Source organism: Seriola dumerili, unplaced genomic scaffold (genome assembly GCF_002260705.1).
Source record: "Seriola dumerili isolate Sdu_G_001 unplaced genomic scaffold, Sdu_1.0 BDQW01000226.1, whole genome shotgun sequence".
In the NCBI taxonomy this organism is placed as follows: Eukaryota; Metazoa; Chordata; class Actinopteri; order Carangiformes; family Carangidae; genus Seriola; species Seriola dumerili.
This window is the reverse complement of record NW_019174481.1, coordinates 6679611-6707584: the sequence shown is the minus strand read 5'-3', so window position 1 is coordinate 6707584 and position 27974 is coordinate 6679611. Positions and strand designations below refer to the sequence as shown.

At 43.7% G+C, this 27974-nt stretch overlaps 1 protein-coding gene across 3 annotated transcripts; it reads left to right on the top strand.

Annotated features, from left to right (window-relative positions):
- Window positions 1-72: 72 nt before the first annotated feature.
- LOC111229107 (fibroblast growth factor 12) lies at window positions 73-27715 on the top strand. Of its 3 annotated transcripts, XM_022755286.1 has the most exons (6): window positions 6949-7144; window positions 8545-8592; window positions 11822-11932; window positions 16286-16389; window positions 26186-26384; window positions 27525-27715. In XM_022755286.1, exons 1-6 carry the CDS (start codon window positions 6949-6951, stop codon window positions 27638-27640), a joined length of 774 nt encoding a protein of 257 aa, XP_022611007.1. In that variant the 3' UTR covers window positions 27641-27715. The 3 variants fall into 3 exon arrangements, with proteins under 3 accessions (XP_022611010.1, XP_022611007.1, XP_022611009.1); XM_022755289.1 differs by lacking the exons at window positions 6949-7144; window positions 8545-8592 and adding an exon at window positions 73-352; XM_022755288.1 differs by lacking the exon at window positions 8545-8592.
- The last annotated feature ends 259 nt before the right edge of the window (window positions 27716-27974 follow it).

Here is a 27974-nt window from a genome sequence, read left to right as displayed (position 1 = left end):
AGAGGATAGACAGAGAGAGACAGGGCTAGAGAAAGAGAGAGAGAGAGGGAGAGAGAGAGAGAAGCGGGGGAATCACTCAAGATGCCGCGTTTTAGCGTAATTTGTCCTGCAGACTGTGCCCTTCCGGCGTTTTGAGGGCTGCTGTGAGCCTGTAGAGAGAGAGGCTGGCTGGCTGGCTACGCTATGCTGCCTGACCCTGCTGTGTTGTGATAGCGTTGTCCGATTGTTTGGATTGAGGAAGGCTCCCACCAACCCAAATCAATGAGGATTCTGAGGCCATTCCTTCAGAAAGGAGCGCATATGCTGCAGTGTTTCTGTGGACAACGATCGAAGTCGACCACTATCACCAACGGTGAGAGACAAAACATAGCACCATAGCTTTATAGCTACCTTTGGCTTTGCATGCTTTCTCTCTTGAGTGATGAAAAAAAAGAAAGGGGGGAGATATAAACTAGGAGAGGGGGGAGGAGGGGTGGTGGTGGTGGTGGGGTGAGTGGCTTCATTGGCCACTCGAGTGTGTGAGTAACATCTTCCGAGTCTGCAGTGGAGAGAGCCTCTCCTTGTGCTCCTCGAATCTGTCCCGAGTTCTGTGTGCAGTCCTCGGCTGCCGCGGATATAGCTGCTGGCAGTCAGCGTCAAGCCGCACTACTCCGGAGAGCAGAGCAGAGGAGAGGGCTCCAGATACTTTACCAGACCGAGCTATATTTGCAGACGAGCGTGTTCCAGTGCTGCATGTGAAGCGGGCCAAAAAATGGACAATGCAGGGATCAAGTCATTAAACTTCAGGGGCCTGGAGACGAGGCAGCCTTGTTTTAGGGCCCCAAAACAGGCAGAGCGCTTCAGCACCACGGATAGCGCCATAGCAGAAGTACCCCAGAGCAAAAAGCTCCAAAACTTTTCATGTCATGATTTCACTAATTGTATTTCTATGAAACCTCATTTGAACCCTGATTTGATGACAGTTTGTCCATGAAGCCCTACCTAACAGCACAGAGTTAAATCTCAATTTAAAACCACCTAACAGTCTACTCTCCTACTGGATAACTGTGATTGGAAATCAGTTGAAACAGGAATAGTCTCTCCTCATTACCTCTCTAGGACCCCAGGAAGTCCCCAAACTCCACTTTGGCATGAACCGCATTAATGCATGCTGTGATCGAGGCACAGCGTAGAGGTAGCATTTTCAGGGAAACTGCATTTTCCCCTCACCTGTAAATGAAACAGTACTTTTAAAAGTGACTCACTTTGCAATTTGTCCTCTACAAAACATGCTACTCCTGGTAATGTGAAGTCTCAACGAGACACACTTGCATGTGCACCCAGACACTCAACAGTGTTTGGCAATAAGCCCAAGAAGCCTGCCATGTCCTCTCGTCATGTTTCAGCAATCCACTGCATTGCTGATGTTCACTCATAACATAACTACATCCCCTGACACATTAAAAAAAAAAAAAAACATGCCCCAGTATTTCCAGAATGAGACAGAACGCTGTTTTACTGGGAGACAAATGCAACACCTTTCTCCTGCCTCGTCCTGTCACTTGCAGTACGTAGGATCTCCGGTAGCTTCAGTTGGAGCAGCTCTCAAATTCAGGGCAGACAATTAGAAACTCCATTAAGCACAGTTGATTCCTCTGAGGTAGTTGGACCAAAAGCAGCACGCACACTGGGATCTGTAGGACTCGGATGTAAAACACTATGAGTCCTTATCCTGCATCTCTGCTCACTGTTAGATGAACCTTGTGACCTCAATCAGAACTTTATGAGTCAGCTCATTTGTGTTGACACAGAAGGATGCAAAACATGAATGCGTCCATGTAGTTGAAGCCGTTTCGATGTGAAGCTGTGTCGGGTGAAGACTTTGTAGTTTGTTTCATGTTTACCAGCTCGCTACTGAATTTGCAAGTTTAATCTTTTTCTATTTGACTCTCTGTTTTATGAATTGTCGAGGTTTTGCTTTGTTGCTCTTCCGAGACTATAACATGTCATTTCAAAATAGCCCTAACCCTTGTTGCTCTGTTTATATGGCAGCACATTCTCCATAACTGAGCATATTTCACATACACACTCTCAGTAAATCACTGGTCAAACAAAGAGGGGACCACACACTTGACTTTCTTGAAGAAGGAGCCAAAACCATGGCTTCCCGTATGTGGCAGTCTCAGTGCATCATTCACTGCTCCAGTATACTGTACAGGATCATGTAAAGCAGGGGGAGTAAGAAGTATTATGCTGTGCACATTCAGGCACGACGCCAAAATTACCTCAGAGGGATTTTTCAGTGAAAGATGTTTCTGAGTAGGCTTAAATGTTTGCACCTGCTCTCCTTTGTAGTGTCAAGTTTGCACCTGGCTTTGCCTTCATTGAAGTTAACTACAGTAGTCGGGCTGTCTGGATTGCAGGGCACCTGTGTGGTGGGTGGCATAGTAGAGAAACAACCGGTGGCGAAACCTTGTCCTCATGAGTGGTTTATACCCATTTCTTGTAATGGCGCCGGAAAGCTTTATAGTTGTCATTCTGTCATTTTCATGTGACTGTTTGATTGATAGAAATTAGATTTAATTTAAATAACTTTTGGGACCACTTTTCATTTCCTATAATGTGACTATGTTTTGTAAAATAAGCTTGTAGTAAAAGCTGTTGTCCTTGTAGACTCATCTGTGGCACTTAGAGTAAAACATCCAAAGCTCACAAAGTTTTGGCTTATTGTCAAACACAGATTGTTTTAATATGGCTGAACTTAAATTAAGTCATTGTTGGTTTAATCAGCAGTTGGTTAACATTATTGCATTTTCTGCTTATAGCAAGAGCAATACTAAGATTAGTAGCTGAAATTGCTGCTAGTAAATGTTGCTTTTTTGCAATGCAGGGATCTTGTCTTTGCCTTGTGATGTAATTGTTTTATTCATTCATACAACTTGAATTTTACAGATAGATAGATAGATAGATAGATAGATAGATAGATAGATAGATAGATAGATAGATAGATTCTTCATTGTGATTGCATTGAAAACACAATGAAATTAAGTTTGGCAGGAATCCTCTTTGCAGCATATGTTAAAATAAATAAAGACTAAAATCAATAAAATATATAAATATATAGTAAAATAAAACATGCATATAACACCAACAATATAACTATAACTATAAACTATGCATTAGTATATACCTACTGCACTGTAAACAGTAAGCTATGTTAGTAAAAGTGTGGTAATGAGTATTGTGGGTCTCAGCATCGCCCTCACATTTCTCACATTTCTGCTCTTTACTTCCTGTGGAGTTGGCAGGCCAGTTTAGCAGACATTACACGGTGCAAACTAGTTCCAGCTATTGTGAGTCAACAAATCTGGGCGGTATTTCAAGGACACACTGAAGTGTCGAACTTCAGATTACAGAAACATCCACTAGTTTCTCTATGAACACCTGCAGTGAATTATTTTCTCCACAGGGGGGCAGCAGGTGTAAAGAAATTACACTCCTCAACAACAAGTTACTCCTGTGGTGGTGGCACCAAAGGAAGAGCCGCAGGGACACCAGGGCTTTCGGTTTATGTCTGTCAGTTTTCAGAGATGTTTAGTAGCAACTGGTTCTACTTTCAAAGATAAAAAGCTGGAACACAGGAACTAGCGCAGTCTGATAAAACACATCAACTGTATATTCAACACACGTTTGCTTCATTTTTACACATTACTGAGAAGTTTTATACCACAAAGACAAATAACACAGGTGATACACTGAGGAACAAAAACATTTTAAAGCTGCTGAAATCACACCGCTTTGTTGAATGAACCGTCCAACCTTCTCAGAGTCAAATTCACTTTAACTGACAATTTAAGTAATTGCAATATATACTGTATATATATAGGCTGCTACCTGCAGTACATTTCATAGCGTCAGTGTTTTATCGCTTGTGGACGTTTCCCTGAAGGAATGAAGCGAACAGCAATTGTTTCTGGGCGAGGGAGGAAGCCTCGCAGATCCTCATTAGGGAATACTTCATCTTTTCCAGACAGTGATATATGTCCTATATGTCTCTATCGCACTCTAAACCACACAGTCCCTCCCATTTCTGAGAAATCTCATTTCATATTGCAAACCACCACCACTTCATATATGTGTGTGTATGTGTATATATATATATATAACTATACCACCTACCCGCTACTATATATTTATTATACTATACTATATATTATATGGTACACTCGCCACCTACCTACCTCACTACTACTGATATATATATGTATACTTTCTAAGAAGTGTATACTACACTCCTGCATATGCACTGGAATGATGAATGTTATATTGAAGTTGTTATTGATATTTTTGTTATGCTGCAGTGACATATTCATTTCTACCACTCACTGGCAACTCAGAGGGAACACAAAGCTCCATTCAGGCTGACTGACTCTGGCCATCAGTTTCTGACTTCTCTGCTATCTTCATTCTCCTGGTCGGTCTGTCTGTCATACTCTGGGAAAAGATTGTATCTGCCCTCCATCGTGCTCTCTCTCGCTCTCTCTCTCTCTCTCTCTCTCTCTCTCTGTCTCTCACACACACACACAGGGACATGTATAAGCACACAAAGGGCTAGCCAGGGTAGCGACGCTTCATGCTCAACACTTTCATCCATTATATCCCAATCTTACGTAAGGAGGGGGTTGGGGAGAGCAGACAGTGGTAGTCAAAAGAAAATCATCCTTACTCTGTTCTCTCTCTTCCCCCCACTCTCTCTCTCTCTCTCTCTCTCTCTCTCTCTCTCTCTCTCTCTCTCTCTCTCTCTCTCTCTCTCTCTCTCTCTCTCTCTCTCTCGATCTCTCTCTGGATTCAGTTTGGAGAGAAAATGTCAAACCAAGTCCCAGAAAAAGCCTCTAAATGTTTCATGCTGTTTCATCACGGGAAGAGAGAGAGGTTTGCTCTGCTGCTGAAGACTCATGTGTTATTATGTGTGTGTATGTGGGTGTGAGTGAGTGAGTATGAGTGGTGTGGGTGTGTGTGTGTGTGTGCTCCCCTGCTCCCCTGCCCATGCAATGATAAACATGAAACCAGAGGCTTGGTCACATGAGCTCAGACACATGTTGGTACACACACACACACACACACACACACACACACACACACACACATTTTGAGGTCAGTTTTGGGGGACTTTACATTGATTAACCTTTATTCTGATAGTAATAGTTGCCTTTATAGCTGCAGTTAAAACCAGCTTTTGGTTTGCGTTTGTCCCCAGAAACGGGCAGCAACAAAAGGGCAGTTTTTGGTGTTGTGCTGATGTTGTTATTTGTGATGTTTTGGTTGCACCATGTGGTCATTCATTTTGTTTCCATGAGTCCAAAATCATATTTCTCCATGAGTTGGGTCTGTGTGTTGGGTCTGTGGTGATTTGTGTTCATACCCTATGTGCTAAAACCTGTTGCAGATAATCCTTTTAGTCAGATTTAATATGTTCTTTATGGCATGTGTGGCCAAGGGGCTTTAGAGAATAAAATGCGTGCTTATGTTCCTTAAGTATAAGATATGAGATTAATAATAGGCTGTGTAGAGGGGCCTATCATCCAAAGCTGATTAAGATTTCTCTTTTTATGCACACTGCTTTCTTAACAATTTAATGTGGCCATCTCGCTGACCAAAGTCCTCCCATTTGAAAACTGGTTTGCAGCTTAGGATTTATAGTATAATTCAAAGAGGCATTCGTGAGATCACCCGCTCCCTTTTTAGATGTGCACATATATCCCAAAGGACTACAAAATCACGTGTGCGCGCACCCACTTTCCCTTCTGCATAAACACCCACCCAAAATTTACCCCGTCCCCCTTCTTTTTTTTTCTTTTTTTTTTAAATTTATTTTACATTCACATCTTTTCTTCGTCGAGATCATCCATCTTTCCCAGTGCAACCCCTGAGAATTCCTAATACGAACCTCAATCACGTATGATTGCGTTAAAAGAGTTGGAGAGGGAGAGAGGGGGGTGAGAGAGAGACAGGGAGAGAGAGAGAGAGAGAGGAGGCTATGGACCGCGATCGTTCACTCTCGCTGTCGGCGATGTAACACACCGACAGCATCCATTCGGGACGCACTGGAAATAATGCTTAGGCTACTTTATTATTTGTGCGCTACAACAAAAAGCACTCCGGCGTGTGTTCGCCTCAACTAATTGTTGCTTTTCAGACGAGAATCCCTCCCCGTGGGCTTAAATTACATCTCTGCAGCATCCTTGCAGAGTAGCCTCTGCTGCCGATTCCATTTTTTTTTTTTTTTTTTGCCCGGCTGCATTTAGAGGTGCCATCGGCGGAACTGGGAGACTTGGCTCACATATCTGGGCTCCTGCACAGCATCCTGGACCGTCTTATTCGTCGGAGTGGAGTAAATAATTAGAAGGGGGGGAAAAAAGAAAAAAAGTTCGGATCCTTTCTCTAGACACGCACGAGCGTCTTGTGCATGGATTTAGCTTGATGCGAATTATTTAAAAAGGCGTCAGGAAGCCAGAGGATAGGCTGGTGTGCAGATGAGGATTACGAAGTGGTGCTCGTCAGACGCGGCGCTGTTCACCTGGAATACCTGAAGCTCTCCAATGACGCGCAGCTGCATCAATTTATCAACACTGTTGCATGTTTTCACGACTGATATGTCGGCCCCTGTGGCCTAGCCCGTAGATTTATGTTTCATATAGGCTGAGATCGGTTGCTGTTGATTCGGAGCCCCGAGTGCCACAAACTCGCAGCAGCTGAATTACACGCCACGGTCCCCTCAAGAGGATGCTACCTGAAGCGCAATGATGCACGGAACTCGGAGGATTTCGTGATCAGGATGACATTTGGTTGAAACACCCGTGGGCCGAAACACAGAACAAACTCTCTTATATTTTTTTGCGGCAAGAAGCTGCATCAAAGATCCGACCTCTGCCGAACTAGACTCTCGGTTTTCAGTCTCGGTTCGGGGAGATGGCCGCGATCGCCAGCTCCCTGATCCGGCAGAAACGCCAGGCGAGGGAGTCGAACAGCGACCGGGTCTCTACTTCGAAACGTCGCCCCAGCCCCAGCAAAGACCCCCGCTCTCTCTGCGAGAGGCATTTCTTGGGGGTCTTCAGCAAAGTCCGCTTCTGCAGTGGCAAGAAAAGACCCGTTCGGCGGCGACCAGGTCAGTGCTGTAGATTCTTTTTCACTGATGTGTGTTATGTGTGCGTATGGAAGCGGTTTTCCCCAGCCCCCCACCCCACCCCGCCCCTCTTTGGAGCAGCAGAGGCATTATACTGCAGTCGAGGGCTCCAATCCGAACCGGAGGAGAAGGTAGATTTTCTCCGCGGTGCGAAAAAAAAAAATCCACCTGTTCCATTAGGTCTTCTTGTTGTCTGTCGATCCACCACGACACAACCTTCCCCCCTCTCATAAACCGAAGAGGAGCAGCCTGGATGTATAGGAAATGATCTATATGTTGTGACGTTACCCCTTTATCTATTGTGATACTGCTCTGATCAGAATCATCAATTACCCTGAAAGAAAAACTGATGCCACGGTTTCCCAGTCAAAGCTTTTGTTCCAATAGCTGTATAGTATCTTTAAGCCTTCGATTTTGCACACCTAATTTATGTCCCCCCTTCCCCGCCTCCCCCCCTCCTCCTGCCAAACACCCATATACACACAACTTGAATACACTCAAAAAGGCTGCTTTAAATTGCCTAATTCAATATTAATGCAGGTTGTGGTACAGAGGGGAGATAAGTTGAACCGCAGTGCACCAAGGCTCTTTTGAGATTAAATGTTTTAATGGTAAATGTTTATTGCAGAGAGGGAGCTTTACTGCAGTGAAGGGAGGTATAGCTTTAGTGATTAAGAGCTACTCTGGCTGTATTGATAGACATAGGCTCCATGCCTACTACAATCCATGGTATAGCACCCCCCCCCCCCCCCCCCCTTTAAAAAAAAAAAAAAAATTCTCTTGGTTCTTTCCTGGTGCACAGATAACAAGCCAGCGGTGCAAGTCACCCCTCCCCATATAGTTCGGTCGAGCGATGAACGACAGTCAGGTCCACTCAGAGTCCTGCAGACAGACTGATGAGGAGTGAGGCAGGCGGACAGACTGACATCAATTTTTTAAGGCAGAGAGGGAGGACAACAAAGACAGACAGACAGACAGACTTAAATCCCTGTCGTCGTGCAGCCTCATCAGACAGACAAACAATCCCAGTCCCAAAAAAAAACTGCCACAAAATGCTTAGAAACATAAGCAGACAGACAGACAGACAGACAGACAACAAACCAGTCAGGCCTCCAGACACTGTTGGGCAGGTAGGTAACTCCTTTCAACTGACATACATGGCCAGACAGGAAGGCAGACGAGCTGTAAAGCTCGCAGCAGAGACAGATGCTCTATGTCCTCTAATTAATCATTCTTATATTTCCACTGATGCCTTGTGCCATATATTTGCATATAAACAGCCGATACACTGGAGAATTTATGAATTCTGCCTGTTTAAAAGACTGTTGTTTTTCCTTCTATCCCCCACCCCCCCTCCCCAACCCTCCCACCCACTTCGTAAGATGCACCCTCGAAACCTCCACAGGTGTCCCATAAGGGCTGCAGGCTAGGTCAGTAGCTCAGCCTCCATCCGTGTGTGCTGTGTTTCTTCTCGTCTCCACCCCATCTCGCGCCCATGTCGACTCCCTCCTTCGGCCAGGGAGGGGGGGTGGGTTGGGGGGGTGTTGGGGGGGCGGTGGGTCGCTGGTCGGGTTGATGGGTAGGGGGCCGAGGGAGGGAGGGTGGGAGGGAGGGAGGGGCTGGGGGCTTCAACACCTGTCTGACAGCCGACGACCCTCTCCCTTGCTGATTCTCTCCCTTTTTCTTTCATCCCTCCTTCTGTGTGGCTTTCTTGGATTTTTTAAGCTTAATTTCTTACCTGTTTTTTCTTGTAGCTAAAGCTCTCTTTATAGCCAGCCGTTTGTTGCTCCTCTGTCTCTTTCCTCTCTTTGTCTTTGGCTCTGCCTCTTCTCATTTTGTTTCTGCCTCATTCTCTTTGTCAGTCAATGTCGGATCAGTCTTTATCCTCGCTCCTCGTTCTATGTCTGTAAATATGTGTCAAGTACTACTGTGTAAGTGTAGTAGAGGTTCTTATTGTAGTGTATATTGGTGTATATGGGTATGATGTGTCTCTCCTTGTCAAACACTGTATCAGAGCAGGTGATCATTCACCATTTCATGGTCATGACGCCATTTGTCGACGTACCTAAATGTTTTTGTCCTTCTGTATTGGTATGAAGTAAATTTATTGACATTTTAATGGCCCGTACACACACAGGATGATGATCTCTTACGTTGACACTGAAAGACATTTGTCACGCACAAACTCATGTTGTAAGAGTTTATCTGCAAGTCTGTGTGTACCTGCACACACATGAACACACACACACACACACACACACACACACACACACACACACATACACACATACACAAACACACACAAGCATGCACACACTCTCCGCTAAATGATTGGAACTGATGAGCCGTCAGCGATTGCTCGGGCCCACGTTGAAGCCTTAATTTATGGAAGTGTAGTTATCACATGTGATTTACTGATGTGTACACTCCCATGTGCTTTCACAAACACATACACTTAAGCCAACACACAGGCACACACACACACACACACACACATTCTCCTCACCCTGCCTGTGATGGATGATGAAGGGCCTGTCCCAGGAATTGATGGCCCCACCCCAGGGGTAGGTGAGTTGGGGATTGATGGTCAGGATGATGTACAGTTGAGTAGAAGTGAACCCACTCTAGCTGGGGGTCACTACTTAGCTAAGTCTTTCTATGAGCTGTCCTCTTGGCACACTTGTCTCCTGTATAATGTAAATAGAATTTAGGCACCGGTAATCTCAAGCAAAGACCTAACATCTGTTATTACTGTTGACGACAGATCTGGATTTGGATTTTTTTTTTCTGTCTCTCTTGATACCAAGTTTGAAAATGTCTCTTCCTGCCAGATATATTTGGGTGTTTTATGCGTCTGGCTGGACTGCACTGAATCGCATGATCTCCATGTCTTGTTATGACCTTGGAGGACAGTCAGGCTCGCTCATATTCCTTCATCCCAATCACGTGTTATATTATTTGTCAGAACATGCTGTGTGCCCGCGAAGCATTTTCTGTCACTTAATGTTTATTTGGGCACATAAAATGAAACCGAGCAGCACCAATTCAATTGTGACAAAATGCTTAATTTGTTTCTTTTGTCAGGCAGAGAATAAACAAAGGATTAGTAATATCCAGCATCTGAATTGTTGTCTGATTTCACTGGAGCTTGCCTCAAAATCTCAGCCACTGCAAAAAGCAGCACATTGTTTTTCAGCTTTAGAGTTACTTTACTCTCACTAAACCTTAAGAAGAATCTATAATTTCAGTCACATACGTAGTACATGCCCTTTCTTTTCTATGCAGTCAGAATTACGCTTCAGCATTTTCCTGTCTGATTTATGCTAATGAATGTCATCTGAATCTGACTACTTCTTTTACACAAGATCAAAAGACCTGCCACACTTGAGACCACATATACATTTTACATCAGATAAACACAGTTTTTTTCTTTCTTTCTTTCTTTTTTTTTTTTACACATCTATGTTTTCCTGGCATTGCCTGAAGCCAAGAGGCTCTCTTTGCCTTGAGCTAATCCTTGTTTCCACCTGCTGAAGTGTTCGCTTCAGGCAGCACCCTGGCCAGACGCCAGATGTCACCGCCTCAGAGTTGGAGGTTGGTTCAGGGGTATTGTAATGGAAAAAAAAATTCCCTAAACTTTAGGTCAGTCTCCTTGATGTTATGTCAAAAAAAATCCTTCTGTGTGAACCTGTTGCCTGTAAAAGCTCAATCTCTTAGTGAAAGAGAGAACGATTTCACTGAATATCAATCAGAATAACCCTCAAAATGCACAGTTGCTTCATACCAAATAAATAAACCATTGGCATGTCGGTGTGCATTAAAGTGCGATTTTTAAAAAGGCTTTCCAAATGATGCAAAATCACCAGATTCTGTAACAATGGTGTTATCAGAGAGTAACAACATTTTCATTGATTTCCCGTCATGGTGTTCCCATCATAAAGACCTTCCTGTCAAACAGCAGTTTACCCTTTTTTTGGGATTATGTGGTGCAGCAGATGACTCTTGACAAACTGTCCATCATAGTCATATTGATATTCGCCAGCTGGTTAAGGAGTTAAAGACTCAAGTTGTTTCTAGTACTGTGAGTTTATGTTATTCGTTTGCAGCTTTGGAGGTCAGATTGTGCCACAAGAATAATAAGACTTTTTTATATGTTTGAAAAAAAAAAAAAAAAAGATTAATTATAATTGGACATTTAATTGATATATTGATAGATACAGTTCATAAATTGATTCATTGATTTTGTATTGAAGATACACAATTCAAAAACAGTTCTTATATAATATTTAAATAAATTGAGTATATGACTGGAATACACAACACTAAAAGTTTTTAATTATGTAATAATTATTATTATTTTGGTGGTACACTCCATCTTCCACAGCCAATTTGTCTTATTTTCAATTAACTGAACACTGTTTGTCAAACATATCGTTGTGATAATCTCAGCGTTTGATATAAACAGTGTGCAAACACTTAGCTGAAGGCAGAGGTATTTACTCATTTGTATGTTTTTGTCATAATTATGAGACTGTTATTCTGACATATTATTGGTGGGGATGGGGCTGTGGCTTGGCCGTCGGTTTGTGTGTATGCGTGTGTGTGTGCGTGTGTGTGTGTGGGTGCGTGTGTGTATGTATGTATGTGTGTGTGTTCCAGAGCCGCAGCTGAAAGGCATCGTGACACGACTGTTCAGCCAGCAGGGCTTCTACCTGCAGATGCAGCCGGATGGAACCATCGACGGCAGCAAGGACGAGAACAGCGACAACAGTGAGTGGAGCATTATGGAAGCCACAGCTTCCAGCATAAAACATTTAATGGCAATGAGTCAGTTGGTTATGTAATATATTACCACATTTTATACGGTGTTCTCTATGATTTTTAATTCTTATATAACTGATGCCATTTGGGCAGCCTAAAGCACTCCCGAATTAGTTTAAGAAGCCCTCACTGATTTGGATTATGTATACAAGAAATGTACAATTTTAAAGGGAACTATTCAACAAATTCCACAAGGCGGTGTGGCCTCTTTTCTGCATCTGGTTATGCAACAGTATGCATGGATATAAATGTGTCAAAACCTTCTCAAATGGTTTATGTATTCTCAGTCTGTCTTCTATATACCTTTCACAGTGAACAAATGCAGTATTTATGGCGTATCTTGTGTCAAAATTTCTATTCCGAAATTAAATGAATTCCGATATCCCTGCCCCGGCCCTACAACGTAAACCATTTCTACTGTATACACTGCGTGGTCGTAGATGTCACATTGTTTTGATTGATTCAGCTCTGAAGAGTGTGTGATTATCACAGCAGAATCTCCTTCCTGGAAAAACCCATCACCTGACACAACTGTAGCCCTACAGCTTCACTCCTTGTCACAAAGATCCCTCCCCGAGCCACTTCTTTTCAATATTTCACCACCGATCGACTTTCCATAGCGGACTACCAGTGGATAAATAGTCTCCAGGGTATAGTCCCCTAACACACCCTTTCCGCCCCCCATAGGAACAGGAAAGAGGGAAATCGGTGGAGTCTGTAGGGGGTCCTCCATATTAAAACATGGTGGCTTTTGTAACAGTTTCCTATGGGAAGTTGAAGGATCAAGGAAGAGATATATGTCAGCGGAGAATGGTCGTTGAAGCGATAATGAGGACACTCCCAGTCTGGAGTGAAGCCAGACAGGAAACCAATCATGACCTTTCTTTTCTAAAACATCCTGCCAATCTTGAAGGAAGCCGGAGCCAAAGCTGCTGGACCGTAGCAGTCATGCGGTGAAAAGAACGGTCTCTCCCTGACGCCCATCGTTTTATATTTCATGAGGAGATAGATCTTCTGTGAGGACTACTTAAGGCATAAATGAAGGGTCTTCAGAACAAAATGGATGAATGCACTTATTGTGTGTAATTTTTTTTTTTTTTTTTTTTTTGGGGGGGGGGGGGGGGGTGTTGGCTGGTGAGGGTTTTGTTGAATGCGAGGGTTTCCCCACCTCGAGGTAATCCTCCTCTTAAGCAGTTCCGCTGGCCCAGGGTTGGAGGAATGCAGTGAATAATTCAGCCACAGGAAACTAAAAATACCACCTTCTCCGTTTGTACCCAATGAATAATTCTCTGTATAAGATGCCTCAAGCTCAGAGACAGTCCGAAGGAAGACAGAGAGAGAGAGAGAGCGGAGGAGAGGAGGAGGTGCAGTGAGAAGAACTGTGAAGAGTTCTTAGTAGAAAGAGAGAGGCAGAAAGAATAAAAGAAAAAGAGAGGGTGATTAAGACAGAACCGGACAAAGAAGATTTGGTATTCAGGTCTTGCACTGAACTATTGATTGCCCCGGCTGGATTATTAGAATAATAGATTACCCCCACCCTTGAACCACACCACCCTCTGACCTGCAGTATCCTCAGCAGCAGCAGATGGAATACAGTAATTTATTTTCAGGGGGAGGTTCAGTGGAACCGACGGGAGCATGATGTCGCCTGCATACAAGGTGCGACCTGAGCCCATAGCGCGTTTCAATTTCATTTTTTATTATTTCCTATATTTCTGCACTGAATGACAACAAAGTGCTGAGACAAGGACACTTTTTTTTTGTCAGACAAATGCCTAAGAATAATAAATAAATGACATTCTGCTTGAATTAAATCATAGCTTTTTGAATGATAAAACTTGTTTGACTCAAAATATTCAGTAAACTGTGAGAGGTGATGGAGCAGAACAGGTTGTTACTATAGCACGTAAAACTGATTTAGTGGTAAGCATGGCTGACTGGCAGAGCCAGAGAGAACACCATTCAATTAATTAAGAGCCATGTTCAAATTTCAGCAGTTATTAATTTGATTGTCATCAGTTGATCGCCTGCAGTAATTACCTGCACACACTGAGCCTCTAGAAAGATATTTGCTGGTTATGAGACACCTGCAGTATCAGGCGGTCACACTCCATCTGTCTCTGGTACTCCCGGTTTGATGGATGGGACGAAGGAAGACTTTTTAAGACCCAGCCACTGATTTCAAGTACTTTATCAACTCTGGCACAGTGAAGGAAAAGTGTGAGAAAAAATACTATTAAACACTGCATATAAGCACACATACTAATACGCCTATACTGTATATACCCACGCTGCCATCTTTGGGTTTGCTTTTCCCTCTGGATTTGGAGACGTGCCCTTGGCATTTGAAGTTTGGCTCAGTGTTTCTCTAAACCTTTCCTGCGGGGTTTATTTCTTGCTGCGCCAGTATTCCTCACATCAAATGCACTTCCTTTAGCCTACCTGCAGGATTTTGCTTGTAGCCGATTACTGCTCCACTGGAAGACTTGCCGTTTCAAGGATTTCTCTTTATTGGGTTGTTTGAACCCACTTTGTGTGGCCCTCAGACGATAGAAGATCCCCGGAAATCTCTTAACTCTGTTCCTGCACCGGCCCAGCCGCTCGCTTTTCCTCAGTGAGAGATAGGATTGAGGTTATTAAGGAAGAGGAATCGCCTTCAGAATAGTCATCAGGTATTCAACCAGCAGTCAGTGCAGCTGTAATTATGGAATCCATCAACTCCTTGAGCTGCAAATAGAAGAGCCGGACATTAAGAAGGTAGCTGAATGACAGCTCCTGTCAGCTGTTTAATTTTTTGGCAGGCAAATGAGAGCAGGGACGGCAGATCGTAATTATAGCAAAATAGCGTACTAGCTCACCATATTTTATGTCTCTTTTCCTCCCGCTGTTCAAGCCAGGGCCTCACGGTGAGTCTTTTTGAGGGCCCTACTATAAGTATGACTTCTCAGAAAAAGGCTAGAATATGTTTTGATAGGTGAAGGTGCTCTGGGGTGGAACACTCCTGGGTTTTAGTGATACGTGACAGAACTGTGCACGGCGCCTCTGAGAGACACCGTCAGTCATCGGAGCGACAAAAGCAGCAGCCATGAAAGGCAAATAGAAAGAGGAGCGGCGGGGGTGGAGGGGGGTGGGACAGACCGTGGGGATGGAGAGAGTTATGACAGAAAAGAGAGAGAGGAAAAATCAAGAGAATGAGTGGCCTGAGAAAAGAAGATTTTAAGGTGCTAATGGACTAATATTCTGCTTTTATGCCGCAAACATCCCGCTTCTTAAGAGTACACCTAACCGCAGGAGTGGTCAGTGTGTATCACCCCCACCAGTGGCCTGAGGGCAGATTGAAACCATTGGCAGGCGAAAGCAGCATGTCGATATTTATTGAGTGAAATTGAATCTGCTCGGCGGACAAGACCCGCGTTGGCACGTCTCCTCTCATCCCTGCCAGCTTTATCTGATAGTCCCCATCGCCACTTTCAGAACAATCATCCCAATAATACAGGCAGGGTGGAGCAGGTAAAGAGCGTCCTCACGCCCTCCACAAACCGAAGCACGTGGAAGTCACAGTCCAGTCCTCAGGTCGAGCCGGACTCACCTACAGAGTTGACAGTAAATCTGTTGGAACTGGGCCGGTTGTTTTCAGAACTGATGATCCACTTGGATGAACGAGAAATCTTTTACAGGCATCTCCTTGTTATACTCAGCGCAGCTTATAGGATGTTACGAAGACATACTTACGATTTAAACCCGGATTTCCAGGGGGTTTAAGACATTCACCGCGGTTGCACTCTGTACTGTCATTCAGCCTCATTTCTCTTGTTATATTGGCTCACTCCCTTTCTGACTGACAGCGCAAACTGCATCTGTTCAAACAAGGGTTGTCGCATACAAAGTCACATAAATCTATGCTAGTGTGACATTACTACGAGGACAGTTTCATTCAGCTACATAACTGGGTTGCTGTACAAAAACGCTCCGGATGCTTTGCCATCTTTTTTTTTTTTTTCTAGTGCAAACATCATTTGTCACCAGAAAGTTTTGTATTCCTGCTCTAACATTAATGCTTCACTGTGAGACTCAGGTGCCTCAGAGCTGCCATTGTCTATGTCCTGTATAGCTACCATTCACGTTAGCGCTGACAGATAGCCAAAGAGCAGAGATCAGAGGCTGTCATATCCAAAGGAGCTAAGTGAAAACTCAATTATCCTATTCTGTCCTTTCTGTCTGATGTCTCTCTTTTGTCTCTGTCTCTTTGCATGTGTCTGTCCCTCCCCTCCCCTCCCCTCCCTCACTCTGTCTGCCCTGCAGCCCTGTTTAATCTTATTCCTGTGGGTCTGAGAGTGGTGGCCATCCAGGGGGTGAAGAGTGGCTTCTACATCGCCATGAATGGCGAGGGCATGCTCTACAGCTCGGTAAGACGCGACCCTTTGCTCCGGTCACACGGTTAGGTTTGTGCACGTGTGTTCGTTACCGGCATGTGTATTAGTTCATTTACACGTGTTGTGTTTTGTTCTGTTTGTTGTCTCTTTTAATATCCCACTGCAGCAAAGACTCAGCCCTTCCAAACCCCTTTCATCTCTGCTGTATTCGAGAGCTCTTCAGATGTGCCTTTGTGTTGCTGTGCAGCACTTATCCCCCCCACCACCACCTCCCTTTCCAAACCCCCCCTTTGTTGTTGAAGCAGCACCGTGCGTGTTTTACATTTAATTTGACATCAAGTTCAGTGCTCAGCCCTTTTTAAAAAATTGCTTCTTCTTCTTTTACTGGCTACCAGAGCAGACTCATTATGTAGTAGCTATAAACAGAAATTCCACTGAATTTCATTCTCTTTTGATGTGAGTGATGTTGCATTGTTCAACTTTCATCCGGACTTCTATCCCAGGATTCCTGCTGTCATGAAAGAATACAACACAGCGAAAATGTCCTTTTTTTTATATCAATGCAATCTGAGCTGTGAAATGCTTTTACTTGTTTCTGATGAAATCTTTGTTCAGGAATTAATTTGAAGTCATTTTGTTTTTATGTCAGCCAAATGGTCTTCAAAGTCCAACGCACGTGCATACAGCACATCTCACAAAAAAAAAAAAAGAAAAAAAAAATCAAGATTCAGTGGGGGAGTAAATATTGTGAAGATGGATATTTTATGTGCAGTGTAATATATGAGAAGCATATAGGCGAGTGTGGGCAGCAGAGGCATGGGTGGGGGTGGACACAGTCACGGATGTCAGTTGGAGAAAACATTAAGTCGTAGCTCTTGCATTGAGGATGAAGACATGTTTCCGGAGCACGTTTGTAGAAATGAGTTGCAGAGTGAGGGAGAGTGTGTGTGTGAGTGAGAGAGAGAGAGACAGAGAGAGAGAGAGAGAGACACACACACACACACACACACACACACACACACACACACACACACACACACACACACACACACACACACACAGCAAGCCAGAGAAATTGGGTGGGGGCATAGACAGAGATATAGAGACAGGAGGATATCCCTAGTTGGCATGGTTATATAACATCCAGTCTCACGGTTTCAGTGTTACTGAGGAAAGAAGAGGATGGGAGGGGAAGCGTTACCCACAAACCTCTGCTGAGGGACTTGGCGATGGCGGTCTCATCGGCAGACAGCCATAATGAATGACTGGCAGGAAGCTGGAATTCACAAACTGCCTATCGAACTTTTTTTTTTTGTTGTTGTTGTTTTGTTCTCAAAATACTCATAAAACGAAGGACACGGTGAAGCCCGGGTTTGCTGTATTGCAACTTACATTTATTGATAAGGGAGCCGCTTTACTGCGAGAGAGGCAGGAGAACATTTTGAAATAGACCTGATAAACAGTGTACATGATGTTTTTTTTTTCCAAACCTGAATAATCGCTGAGTCCAGTAAATTCAGAGCCATTATTTCAGAAGAACAACCATTCTCGTTCAGCACAACTCGGTGCCTCGGCAGATGTATGAGCACTCGCAAGTTCAGAGAGAAGGACATGCAATAAATGCGCAGGCTGTTGTGACTCATCCAGGTAGACGTCCATTCATAACTAAAGGCTCATAAACAAGCGCACGATTCACAGCCCCACTATGAGCCTTATAATAAACCTCCACCCACTTATCCACGTCTAATTAAAGTTTAATCACGCACAGACAGCAATCTTTTAATTTATTAAATTGACTCCAAGTTGGGGATATCGAATGACCCCACCCTCCACCCCACCCACACACCCTTGATGTAATCATCATTTGCACGTACGCGATTGTTATTAATTACAAGTGATTCAGCACCTGAGGGTCAAACGGCAGCTCTCATCTTTACAAACACGACTCTCCACCTGTCATTTTAATCTTCATTTTTATGGGCGGAGGAACAAAGTTTTGACCTTTCTATCACAGGAGAGGAGAGGAGAGGAGAGGAGAGGGTGGGTGGGTTGTTAGAAGGCAAGGCGTTTTTGCTGTAACAGTTGAAAGGCCATTTCAATTAAAAGTGCAGAGTGGACGCACTCTTTGGCCATGTAGAGGAGGTCCAGTTTCGCAGATGTGAAGCATGGGAAATTAGCATGCAATCGGTAAGCAGAATGCGGGTGGTGCTGTGCATAAAGAGGCTAAATTAACATGCAAGCCGTTGGATGAAAGCACAGATCACCTTTGTTTCTCTCTCTATTTCCCCGTTATTTCCCCGTTTAACGTAGAAATTCAGATTACATATGCGATAGATGGTGTGAGAACTCCTTAAAGCGCTTCCGGAGAGCAGTTGAGACAAACATTTCTGCTCTTTATTCACACTTTTATGAGTGCTCTTGTGGCGCAATCACAGCTATAAAATAAGTCCTTCAGTTTCATTCCTCATATTTACTCACATTTACTTTTATTGTTATAAATTCGGCTCTTTACCCCCCCCCACCACCTCCCTCTCTCATTCGCTCCTGCCGCGCTCTCTCTCATTCAAGTTCTCCGTTAATTTTGTTTGCCTCTCCAAAATATAAAGTTTCTCACTGCTTGTTTGGTCACCTTGTTCTGTCTCCCTAACATGTGAGAGCAGAGATGCACAGCCCCCCCCCCCCGAGAGATAATTACTGAGGAATACCTCTCCTTCTCTCAAACACTCCCTCCCTTCTCTGCTTCTCTCCCTGCTTCTTTGCTCTTGTCTTGTTAGTGGAGGAATGCGACAAGCGTTATCCTCTGTGTGTTCGAGAGACGCTGTCGTGCTGCAACTTTCTCTCACTCTTTCATCTAGGTGTCAGGGACCTAGATCATTTTTAGTAGTCAGTTTAACATTGCTGTTGATCAATGAAGTGGCGAGGACATGCATGGGGTTTCATATGTGCAGGTTGCTGGTTGGCTTGTCTTGCCTGGAGTGCAGAGCTCACAGCTGAGCCTGTTGCTGATTGGAAGCTGATGGTAGCCATGGGTGAGCAGGGTGATAATGCTTGTGTGGAGTGTTTAGCAATGAAGTGCGTGGGGGCTGAGCATCTACAATGAAGAGTTCCCTTCCATTATTTATAACACTTCTCAATATGACCTAGTTTACTGCACAGCAGTAACCACTGTTCTCTCTCTCTCTCTCCGTTTCTATCTATCTATCTATCCTCAGAGCACATATTCAATCGGCTGCTAATTTTACTGTGTCTTATTTATGTCACAGAAAAAAATAACATGTCGCAGTAAAAGTCTCACAGAAGGCCCTGAGGGGAGAGAGAGAGAGAGAGAGAGAGAGAGAGAGAGAGAGAGAGAGAGAGAGAGCTGGTGTGGAAGGTCAGGGAGAGCTTCAGATTTTGTTCGAGTGACAAATGATAATGGGCATTTTGCGAGTAGTCTCTCTCTGCCCCCCTCCTGTGTCTTGATCTTTTTCTGTCTGTGGTTATGGGGAGTTATTGTGGGGTTGAATCAGACACTGGCACACTGTGTGTGTCAGGGCTGCAGCTAATAGATATTTTTCTTCAGTTTATCACTTCATTAAGTCTATAAATTGTCAGTAAATGGTAAAAACGCCCAAGATGACATCTTAACAGCTGATGTTTGGTGTTTTTGCTTGATAAATGGCCTCAATAACTAATACATTATCAAAATTGTTGGTGAATCATTCTCTGTCAGCCTACTAATAGATTATTTGACTAACTGCTTTGGCACTAGTGTGCATGCATGTCATACAGTGGCATGTATCTGTCTGTCTAATGGCAGATAGTGACAGTGCTCTCTGCAGGGAAGGAGAAACAAAGAAGAAAGATAAAGAGAGGCAGGTAATGAGTAGAATGAATAGAGAAAGAGTATTTGCCTATTTGGGCATTAGTATGTGCTTGTGATTTGATTTTAGCCATTAGCCGTCAATGTCCTCTCTGCGGAAGGTTTTACAAGGACAGAGACAGAGGAAAACATAAACAGGAAAGGGAGCACAGGGATGGAAAAAGTGAGAACAAGAATTTTTCGGTTTAAGTAATGTCTAGACAATCCCCGACCTGAATCTCTCCCAGAATAATAATGAGCTCCCCGGGAGTTCCACGGCAGGGCTGGGATTCTCACCGAGGCCAAATCTCTCACATACACCAGTGGCTCGGGCCCATATTTAAATGGAGGTCCTCCCCATATCCTCTGCATCTTTATCCAAAGTCGCGTGTCGGCAGCAGCAGCAGGGCTCCTTAATGCAGAGCCAGAGTGCTGCCTCCCTCCTCAGATAGAGCCAGTAACTGATTTGGATTCAGGATGCGTTCAACCCAGTTCTGTTGGCAACCCAGTTTTATATCCATTACATCTTGCTCTCTTGCTTCGTGTTTCATCTAACATTTCCTACACCTTGCACCCCCCCCCCCACCAACACCACCAACACCACCACCCCCACCCTCCACAATCACTCATATCTGTCTGACTGTACAGTGTCACCTGCTATTTGTGTTGTTATTGTTTGTTGTGTTTGACATTGTGTGGCAAGGGGCTCCAGGATTAAGATACCTTGTAATCCAGAGAAACAGATGACACCCAATATTACAAATAATGACTGACAGGAAATGAATTAACTCATAATAACTCCATTTCTGTGAACCCCCTGTAAACCAGATGGCCAACAGGTTCGTAATATACAATATAACATCCCCATGATTAATTCCATTATTTTTTAACAAACAGTTTACACTCAGTGTTTCTCCCCAAAGTTTACAGTCTGTTTGCTGAGGCCTAATGAACGTGTTAAATACATTTTTACCTTCATAAAAAGTTTATTAAGCCACTTCTTCGAAAAACCTGCATTGTTTACATCCATGTTTACGTTGGCTCATTAGCGCCACAACTATTCATAAGTGGAATAGCCTCCCATATAGCCTCCCTTTGATAGACATAGCCATTTGTTGAACTAACTGCCAGTTACCATCACAGCTTTAGCTAAAGCAACTGATGTCTCTAAAATAGTTTGATGCTCTTCTCTGCATCTTGTTTCACCTGTTCCCCTTGTCTCCTTCACCTGCATTCACTACATATTTATATTTCTGCAACAGATCTTTGTGTTACATCACCTGCGTGTGTGTCACTGCCTTTCAGCACCTTTTAACTTATTTCCTTGTATGAGATCGGTGCCTGTAGAATCACACCTGCCTGGCAGCAGAGTGCTTGTCAACTCAGCTCGCAGAATTTCATAAAAAAAATAAGTTGAATGCGAATTGTTTTGTGTTAAAACCGCTAAAACATTTCTATTCTCCCCCGCACTTCCATGGTGTTTGTTCAGCGGGTCTCAGGTGGACCTCTGTGTTTATTTATCTTTAGCTCCCTACTGAGACGCCTAATGGTGGCAGTGTGAGCAGTCTCACGTGCCCGGTTTCACTAACAAGTCCTTCGCTTTTCTCCTTCGGATCACCACAGAATATAAATAAGTGTCCTTGCGATCAGTTTACCATCACTAAGCCTGCTATTCCTGAAACATGGCACGTCTATTTTTTTTATCTTCCTTGTTTTGTGGCGGAAACAACTTCAGTTGATTATGTATTCCTGTGGCAGAGGAAGTGACAGGGAAAACCTGTTGGCGTGCATTTTTAATGTGCGACAGCATGTGTGTTGCAATGACTTTGTGTACGCATGTGTCCATTTGCAAACGTGTGTTTCTGTCCATTTTCTTCCCTGTGTGCTTCCCTGGTTCATGCATGTCCATTAAGGAGATCCCATTAATCACGAGATGCTCCGACCCCGTCTCTTCGCCTCATATTTTCACTCAGTCATCCACAAACAAGGCACTTTGTCAAAGACTTCAAAGTCACTTACATTCCACCCCTATCATTCCCAAGCCACAGCCAGGGTGATTTCCAAACTGCCCCGAGCCTTTTCATAGACAGTAACAGAGTGTCGTCCTTGAGGACGAATTTGGAGGGGATTCTACTGCGTGTCGGCAAAGCAAAGTGGCTGATTGTGAAGGGTAGGAGAGTAGAGAGCACTTATGTGTTTGCGTACCTGTGTGTGCGTGTGTGTGTGTGTGTGTGTGTGTGTGCGTGTGCTCGACCTGATTTGGGCTCCAGATGAAGAAGGGACAAAGCCTGCTGGTGTGTAATGTATCACTGTCCCCACCCCCCCACCCTCCACCTACCCACTCAAACACATATGTTCACACACAAACACACACCCGGCCAGACAGGCTCAATGTGACCCCCAGTGCCCCCACAGAGGGAGAGATGTCTGCTGCTGGACAATGTGTCAGCAGGCCCAGATAAACTCCGCCATCACCTCTCCACAAAGCTTGTCCTCCCTCCTGCTGACCAGAGAGACGTTTCCACACTGCCAACCATGTGACCTCACCTTCCCTGAGTCCTTTACACAGCCTGCCATGCACTGCTGGGTCTCATAAATGAGCAGTCACACACACTATGACTCATATTTCTGAACTGTGGCATGGCGCGCAGGCAAAGACGCAGATACACATAGACTTAAAACAGCATTAGTTTTGATCACGGTGAGTTTAAGCTGAATGAATTAATGTTTAGATTAACAATGGATGAAAATGATACAAGTGATGTGTAATGTGATATTGCTATTAGTGACAAACCCACAGAGAATTAGAGTCCAGACCGTTAGTATTTGGACAGTTACACATTTTCGATTCCTCGGGCTCTGAGCTTGAGGAAACTTGGTTTGAGAGAAAATAATTGAAACTACATTCCAGTGCCAATCAGAGTTGATTGAGGTAGTTGAGAGTTGCTGCTTAGATTTAGGTGGAGGTGTCCGTCAATATGAGGAATAAAGAGGTGGCCTTGCAAGTGAAAAAGATGATAATGAGGCTCCATAAAAGCAAAAAATATCAATGGTAGTTAGTTTGCCAAATTCAACAGTTCTAAAAAACAAAACAAAAACAGTGGTTCACAGTAAAACCAGAAAATGGCAAACGAGCTGGTCGACTGGGGAGCACAAGTGGATGAGCAGAATGGTGAAGAAAAGCCCCTTTTGTCTGCACAGCAAGTCAAGAATGCTCTCAGGACGTAGACGGACATGTTTCCTTGTGAACAATCAAGAGAAGACCTGCCTAACCTTAACCTCAAAGTATTCACCACAAGATGCAAAGCACCAGTAAACCTCAAAAAACCGACCAGGCCAGGCTGCAAAAACACACCGACAGAAACCAGTGGAGTTCTGGATCAAAGTTCTATGGACTGATGAAACAAAACTCAACTTCAGTCAAAATGATGTCAGGTACAGCTCATGACCCAAAGCCACCACCTCATCTGTCAAACATGGTGGTGGTTCTATAATGGTTTGGGTATGTACAGTATGGCCGCCACCGGAATAGGCACAGTGGCATTTATTGATGATTTCACTGCTGAGGAAGCAGCAGGATGAATGCAGAGGTACACAGGCGCAGAGTGTATGCTCAGATTCAGCCAGATGTGTCAAAACTCATTGGATGACATTTCATCATTTAGCAGGACAGCGATCTGAAACATATGGCCAAAATATCCAGAGAGCATTTCAGGTTGAAGAAGGGGAATATGCTCGACTGGCCGAGTCAATCATCTGATCTCAGTGTCACTGAGCTCTGAGTAAAGACAGACTCCACAAACACGCGCGAGCTGAAGCAGGCAGAGCATCGCCAGGGGAGATGCAAAGCAGCAGCTGATGTCAGGCAGTCATTGACTGCAAAAGATTTCCACTAAATATTAAATATGATGATTTTGTTTGACCTCATTTGTATCTGTCCATCGTGTATGACCCGACTGCAGTTACCCTCAGCTCTACGGGACTGCTGGGACGAGAGTTTTATGGCCCACAACTGCGCTGTTTATGTTTTGGTCTCAGCGCTCTCATCAACTTTGTCTCCAGCCACAGCGGGCAGCTCTTTTCAGTGTAAAAGCTCTGATAAATCCACTGTATGCTTGCCTACCTGCCAACTAGATGGTGAACACACCGAAATTTCTAGCAGCTATAAAGAGTCAGATATTTTTCTCAGTGGTGGTGGTGCACCACTGAGTCCAGAACAAAAGAGAGCTAAGAGCAGAGTGAATTCTGGACTTAAATTTGTCAGGTAGACAGAAACATGTCTCCGTGTGGTGAGTGTACTGGACTGTTTGCTAACAGGATTACTGTTCTGATTGTATAAAGTGGTATAATGTTGCACCAAAACAATGCAGAAAACATATTTTATAGTTTCCTCACTTACTACTACTGCTATCTAGCCATGTAGATAGATTAGGTTTAACATACCTCGGTTTTGAGATTTGAGGTTCCTCCTGCCCAATACTACGGGCTCACAGCTTCAAAGAAAATTAAAAAACATTTCAACGAAAAAATTAAAATTCAACAGCCGTTATGTCGTCAGTAGAAAGTAATACCTGAAGATTGTCCACAGAAATAAGTGATTTTTCTGGAAGGACACTGTTAAAGAAAATCTAAATGCAAATTTTCATTGCTTTGACCTTCACAAGCAAAATTAAATTCCTCTACATTGTAATAGAGAGGAGGCAGAAAAACTATCCACATAGCTAGATAGTACAATCAAGATTTTCATTTTTTAGTTTTTGTGATTCGTGTGATCCAACCCTTTAACATAATTTTTCTCAGCCTCTCCTTCAGTCTCAATCCTTCACTCTTTTATAGGCTCTCCCACTCTCTCTATCTCTGTCTCTCTCTCTCACACACACACACACACACACACCCAAACACGTAAACAGTCACCTCCAGCGGGAAGCAGAATTGGGCTGTCAGTCAAATGGACAACCTTAAAAGGGCACAGAACCTTGCAGGAGATATTAATGAATGAAATACAGCACCGACTCCCAGACACACACACACACACACACACACACACACACACACACACACACACACACACACACACACACACACACACACACACACACACACAGAGCCTGCCTAAAATGAGACGACCCAGCATCCACCAAGAGCCAGCTGTTCTGCATCACCTGCACCTATTTTGGACACACATGACTTCCCTGTTCTTCAAACTGACTGGTGTTGGTTTTTAATTTTGCCGTCTTGCCGTCGGGAAGCATTCAGGGAGAGCAGGGACGAGGGGTAAGGGTGATGAGGTTTGGCACCCACCTTCTCATCTCATCAGCTCACCTGCTTTATTAAGTCTAGATTTTGTTGAAAAAGTAAAGACATACGTTTCCCTGCCTATTTGGAACTCAGTGCCCCCATTATCTCCATTAAAATTTAACAAATTACCCAAATTACTGCAGCTTAGATCTGTAATGAGTTAGAGAGCCAAGAACATTGTTTCCTCTCTCGCATTGTCATGGCAATAATCTGGCACTGCACTCGGTCCCGACAGTGTATCCAGTAACTGGATCTTTTCATTTTTCCTGTCATTCCTCTCCACCTCCTGTGTGTCCCCTTGGCTTTCTCCTTGACTTACTGCTTTGATAATGAAGCCGAGAGATAAAAATCTTCCATTGTTCACCATTATTCTAATAAGACTATCGGTCTTATTACTTGGATTCCAAGTGTGTGTGTGTGTGTGTGTGTGTGTGTGTGTGTGTGTGTGTGTGTGTGTGTGTGTGTGTGAGAATACAGTATGTTTACTGACCTTGGCAATGTACACATGCTAGTGATGAAAGCCAATATTGGCAGAGTGAAACAGACACAGCTTTTTTTTTTTCTTCCTTAAATGAGATTTCATTAAAATCCTCCGTCTGTTTTGTTGCTGGTTATTTCTGCATGTGTCTTTGATATTTATGTGGATCCTAATTCATTTTCTCTGTGCATTGATTTTTTACTTGTTTGCAGGAGATGTTCACACCGGAGTGTAAGTTCAAGGAGTCCGTATTCGAGAACTACTATGTGATCTACTCGTCCACTGTATACCGTCAGCAGGAGTCGGGCCGAGCCTGGTTCCTTGGCCTCACCAAGGAGGGGCAAGTTATGAAGGGCAATCGGGTCAAGAAGACTAAGCCCTCATCACACTTTGTGCCCAGGCCCATTGAAGGTATGAGAGAGCCTGTTGAACAATGTTTTTTGAAAGAGCTCTTAACTGTGTTTTAGTAACCTACCTGTGATAATGCGTGTTTTTATTACAATCAACTATAAATTGTGTGTCCTATCCTGGTAATTACTTTGGAAAGACTAATTCAATTTCAGATAGGCTATAACACTACTTTAAACTAATCATCTTGCAATAAGACTGTTAATTTACTATAATAGATTATCTGAAGCAGGTTTAATGTTTTTTTAATGGAAAACTGATGGCTCGAACAGTACAAAGGAATACAAAATGTATGGTAGAGTTTGGAAAAGTGTTGGCATGAATTTAAAGTATACACATTCACAGTTAATAGGCTAAAAACATCTGGTATAGCGCTCTGTTTAATGTGTAGAGAAATAATCCTGGTTTGACAGACAGGTTAATAGGATTTGATTATTTATTAAAGAAATAGTTCAGGGAAAACACTTTTTGCTTTCATGCCAAGAGGTATGTGAGTCTATAGATACCACCCTCATGTCTGAATGCTAAATAAGCCAAAAGCAGCAGTTTGTTAGCTTAACATTATCTTAATGATGGAAAATGAAACAGAAGCAGCCAGTGTGGCTGTGTCTAAAGCAAATCCAACAACCACGGCAGTAAATAGTTCATTATATCAGACTGTTTTTAACAAATGCAATATTTCCAAAAGACTTCCAAATGAGCCAGGCTAGCTGTTTCCCCTTGTTTCCAGTCATACTAAGCTAAGATTAGATAGTTAATACACATGATAGTGAAATCAATCTTCTTATTTAACTCTCAGCAAAAAAAAAGAAGAAAAAGAAAAGAAAAAGCACTTTCATTTAGAAAATTTCTCCAGCTGTTGTGGGTACATCACCTCTAACGTGTTTCTAGTGAGAGTAGTGTTTCATAGATATTATCTTGAGAACTTGTCAAGCAATGTGATGAAAAAAAGTGCTGACATGGCCCTAATTCCTTCTCTTATCCCTCCCAGCCTGGTATAATTGTCCCTCCAGCGTCACACCTGACCTTGTCTCTGTCTGCACATCCATCTCCTCAATCTGCTCTCCACTGTCCCCTTTCTGAGCCCCTCCCCTCCTCTCCTCTCCTCCCTTCTCCTTTGCTCTCTTTACATCTCCGCTGCAGTTTGTATGTACAGGGAGCCGTCACTGCATGAGATAGAGGACAAGCACCGATCCAGAAAGAGCTCAGGGACTCCCACCATGAACGGAGGGAAAGCTGTCAATCAGGACTCCACATAGCAGCGAGGGGAGGGGCTTCCGGCTGGGGGAGTGGCCTCATCCTGACTCAGGGGGAGGGGCCACAGGAAAACTCACCTCCCCCCAAAAATACATACCACCATCCCCTCTGAAAGGAAAGAGGGCGTTGTGATGACAACGAGGAGCTACTACTGTACACCCAAGACAACAAACAACAACAAACTGAACTCTTGCCTGTGAAAACCTTTTAGATGAATTAATATGAAACCAGAGGATATATATATATGAAAAAAAAAATATTTTCAATCAGGACTTGACCAACATTTTATGCAAAAAAAAGAGAAAAAGCTGTGATAAACAAACAAAGGAATGGTGG

What these genes read in the sequence shown, in the direction of transcription:
- LOC111229107 (XM_022755286.1), top strand. Translation starts at nt 6,949, where the DNA reads ATGGCCGCGATCGCCAGCTCCCTGATCCGGCAGAAACGCCAGGCGAGG. An exon ending in GGACGAGAACAGCGACAACA is followed by an intron (nt 11,933 to 16,285) that starts GTGAGTGGAGCA and finishes TCTGCCCTGCAG; the next exon opens with CCCTGTTTAATCTTATTCCT. An exon ending in AGGGCATGCTCTACAGCTCG is followed by an intron (nt 16,390 to 26,185) that starts GTAAGACGCGAC and finishes ACTTGTTTGCAG; the next exon opens with GAGATGTTCACACCGGAGTG.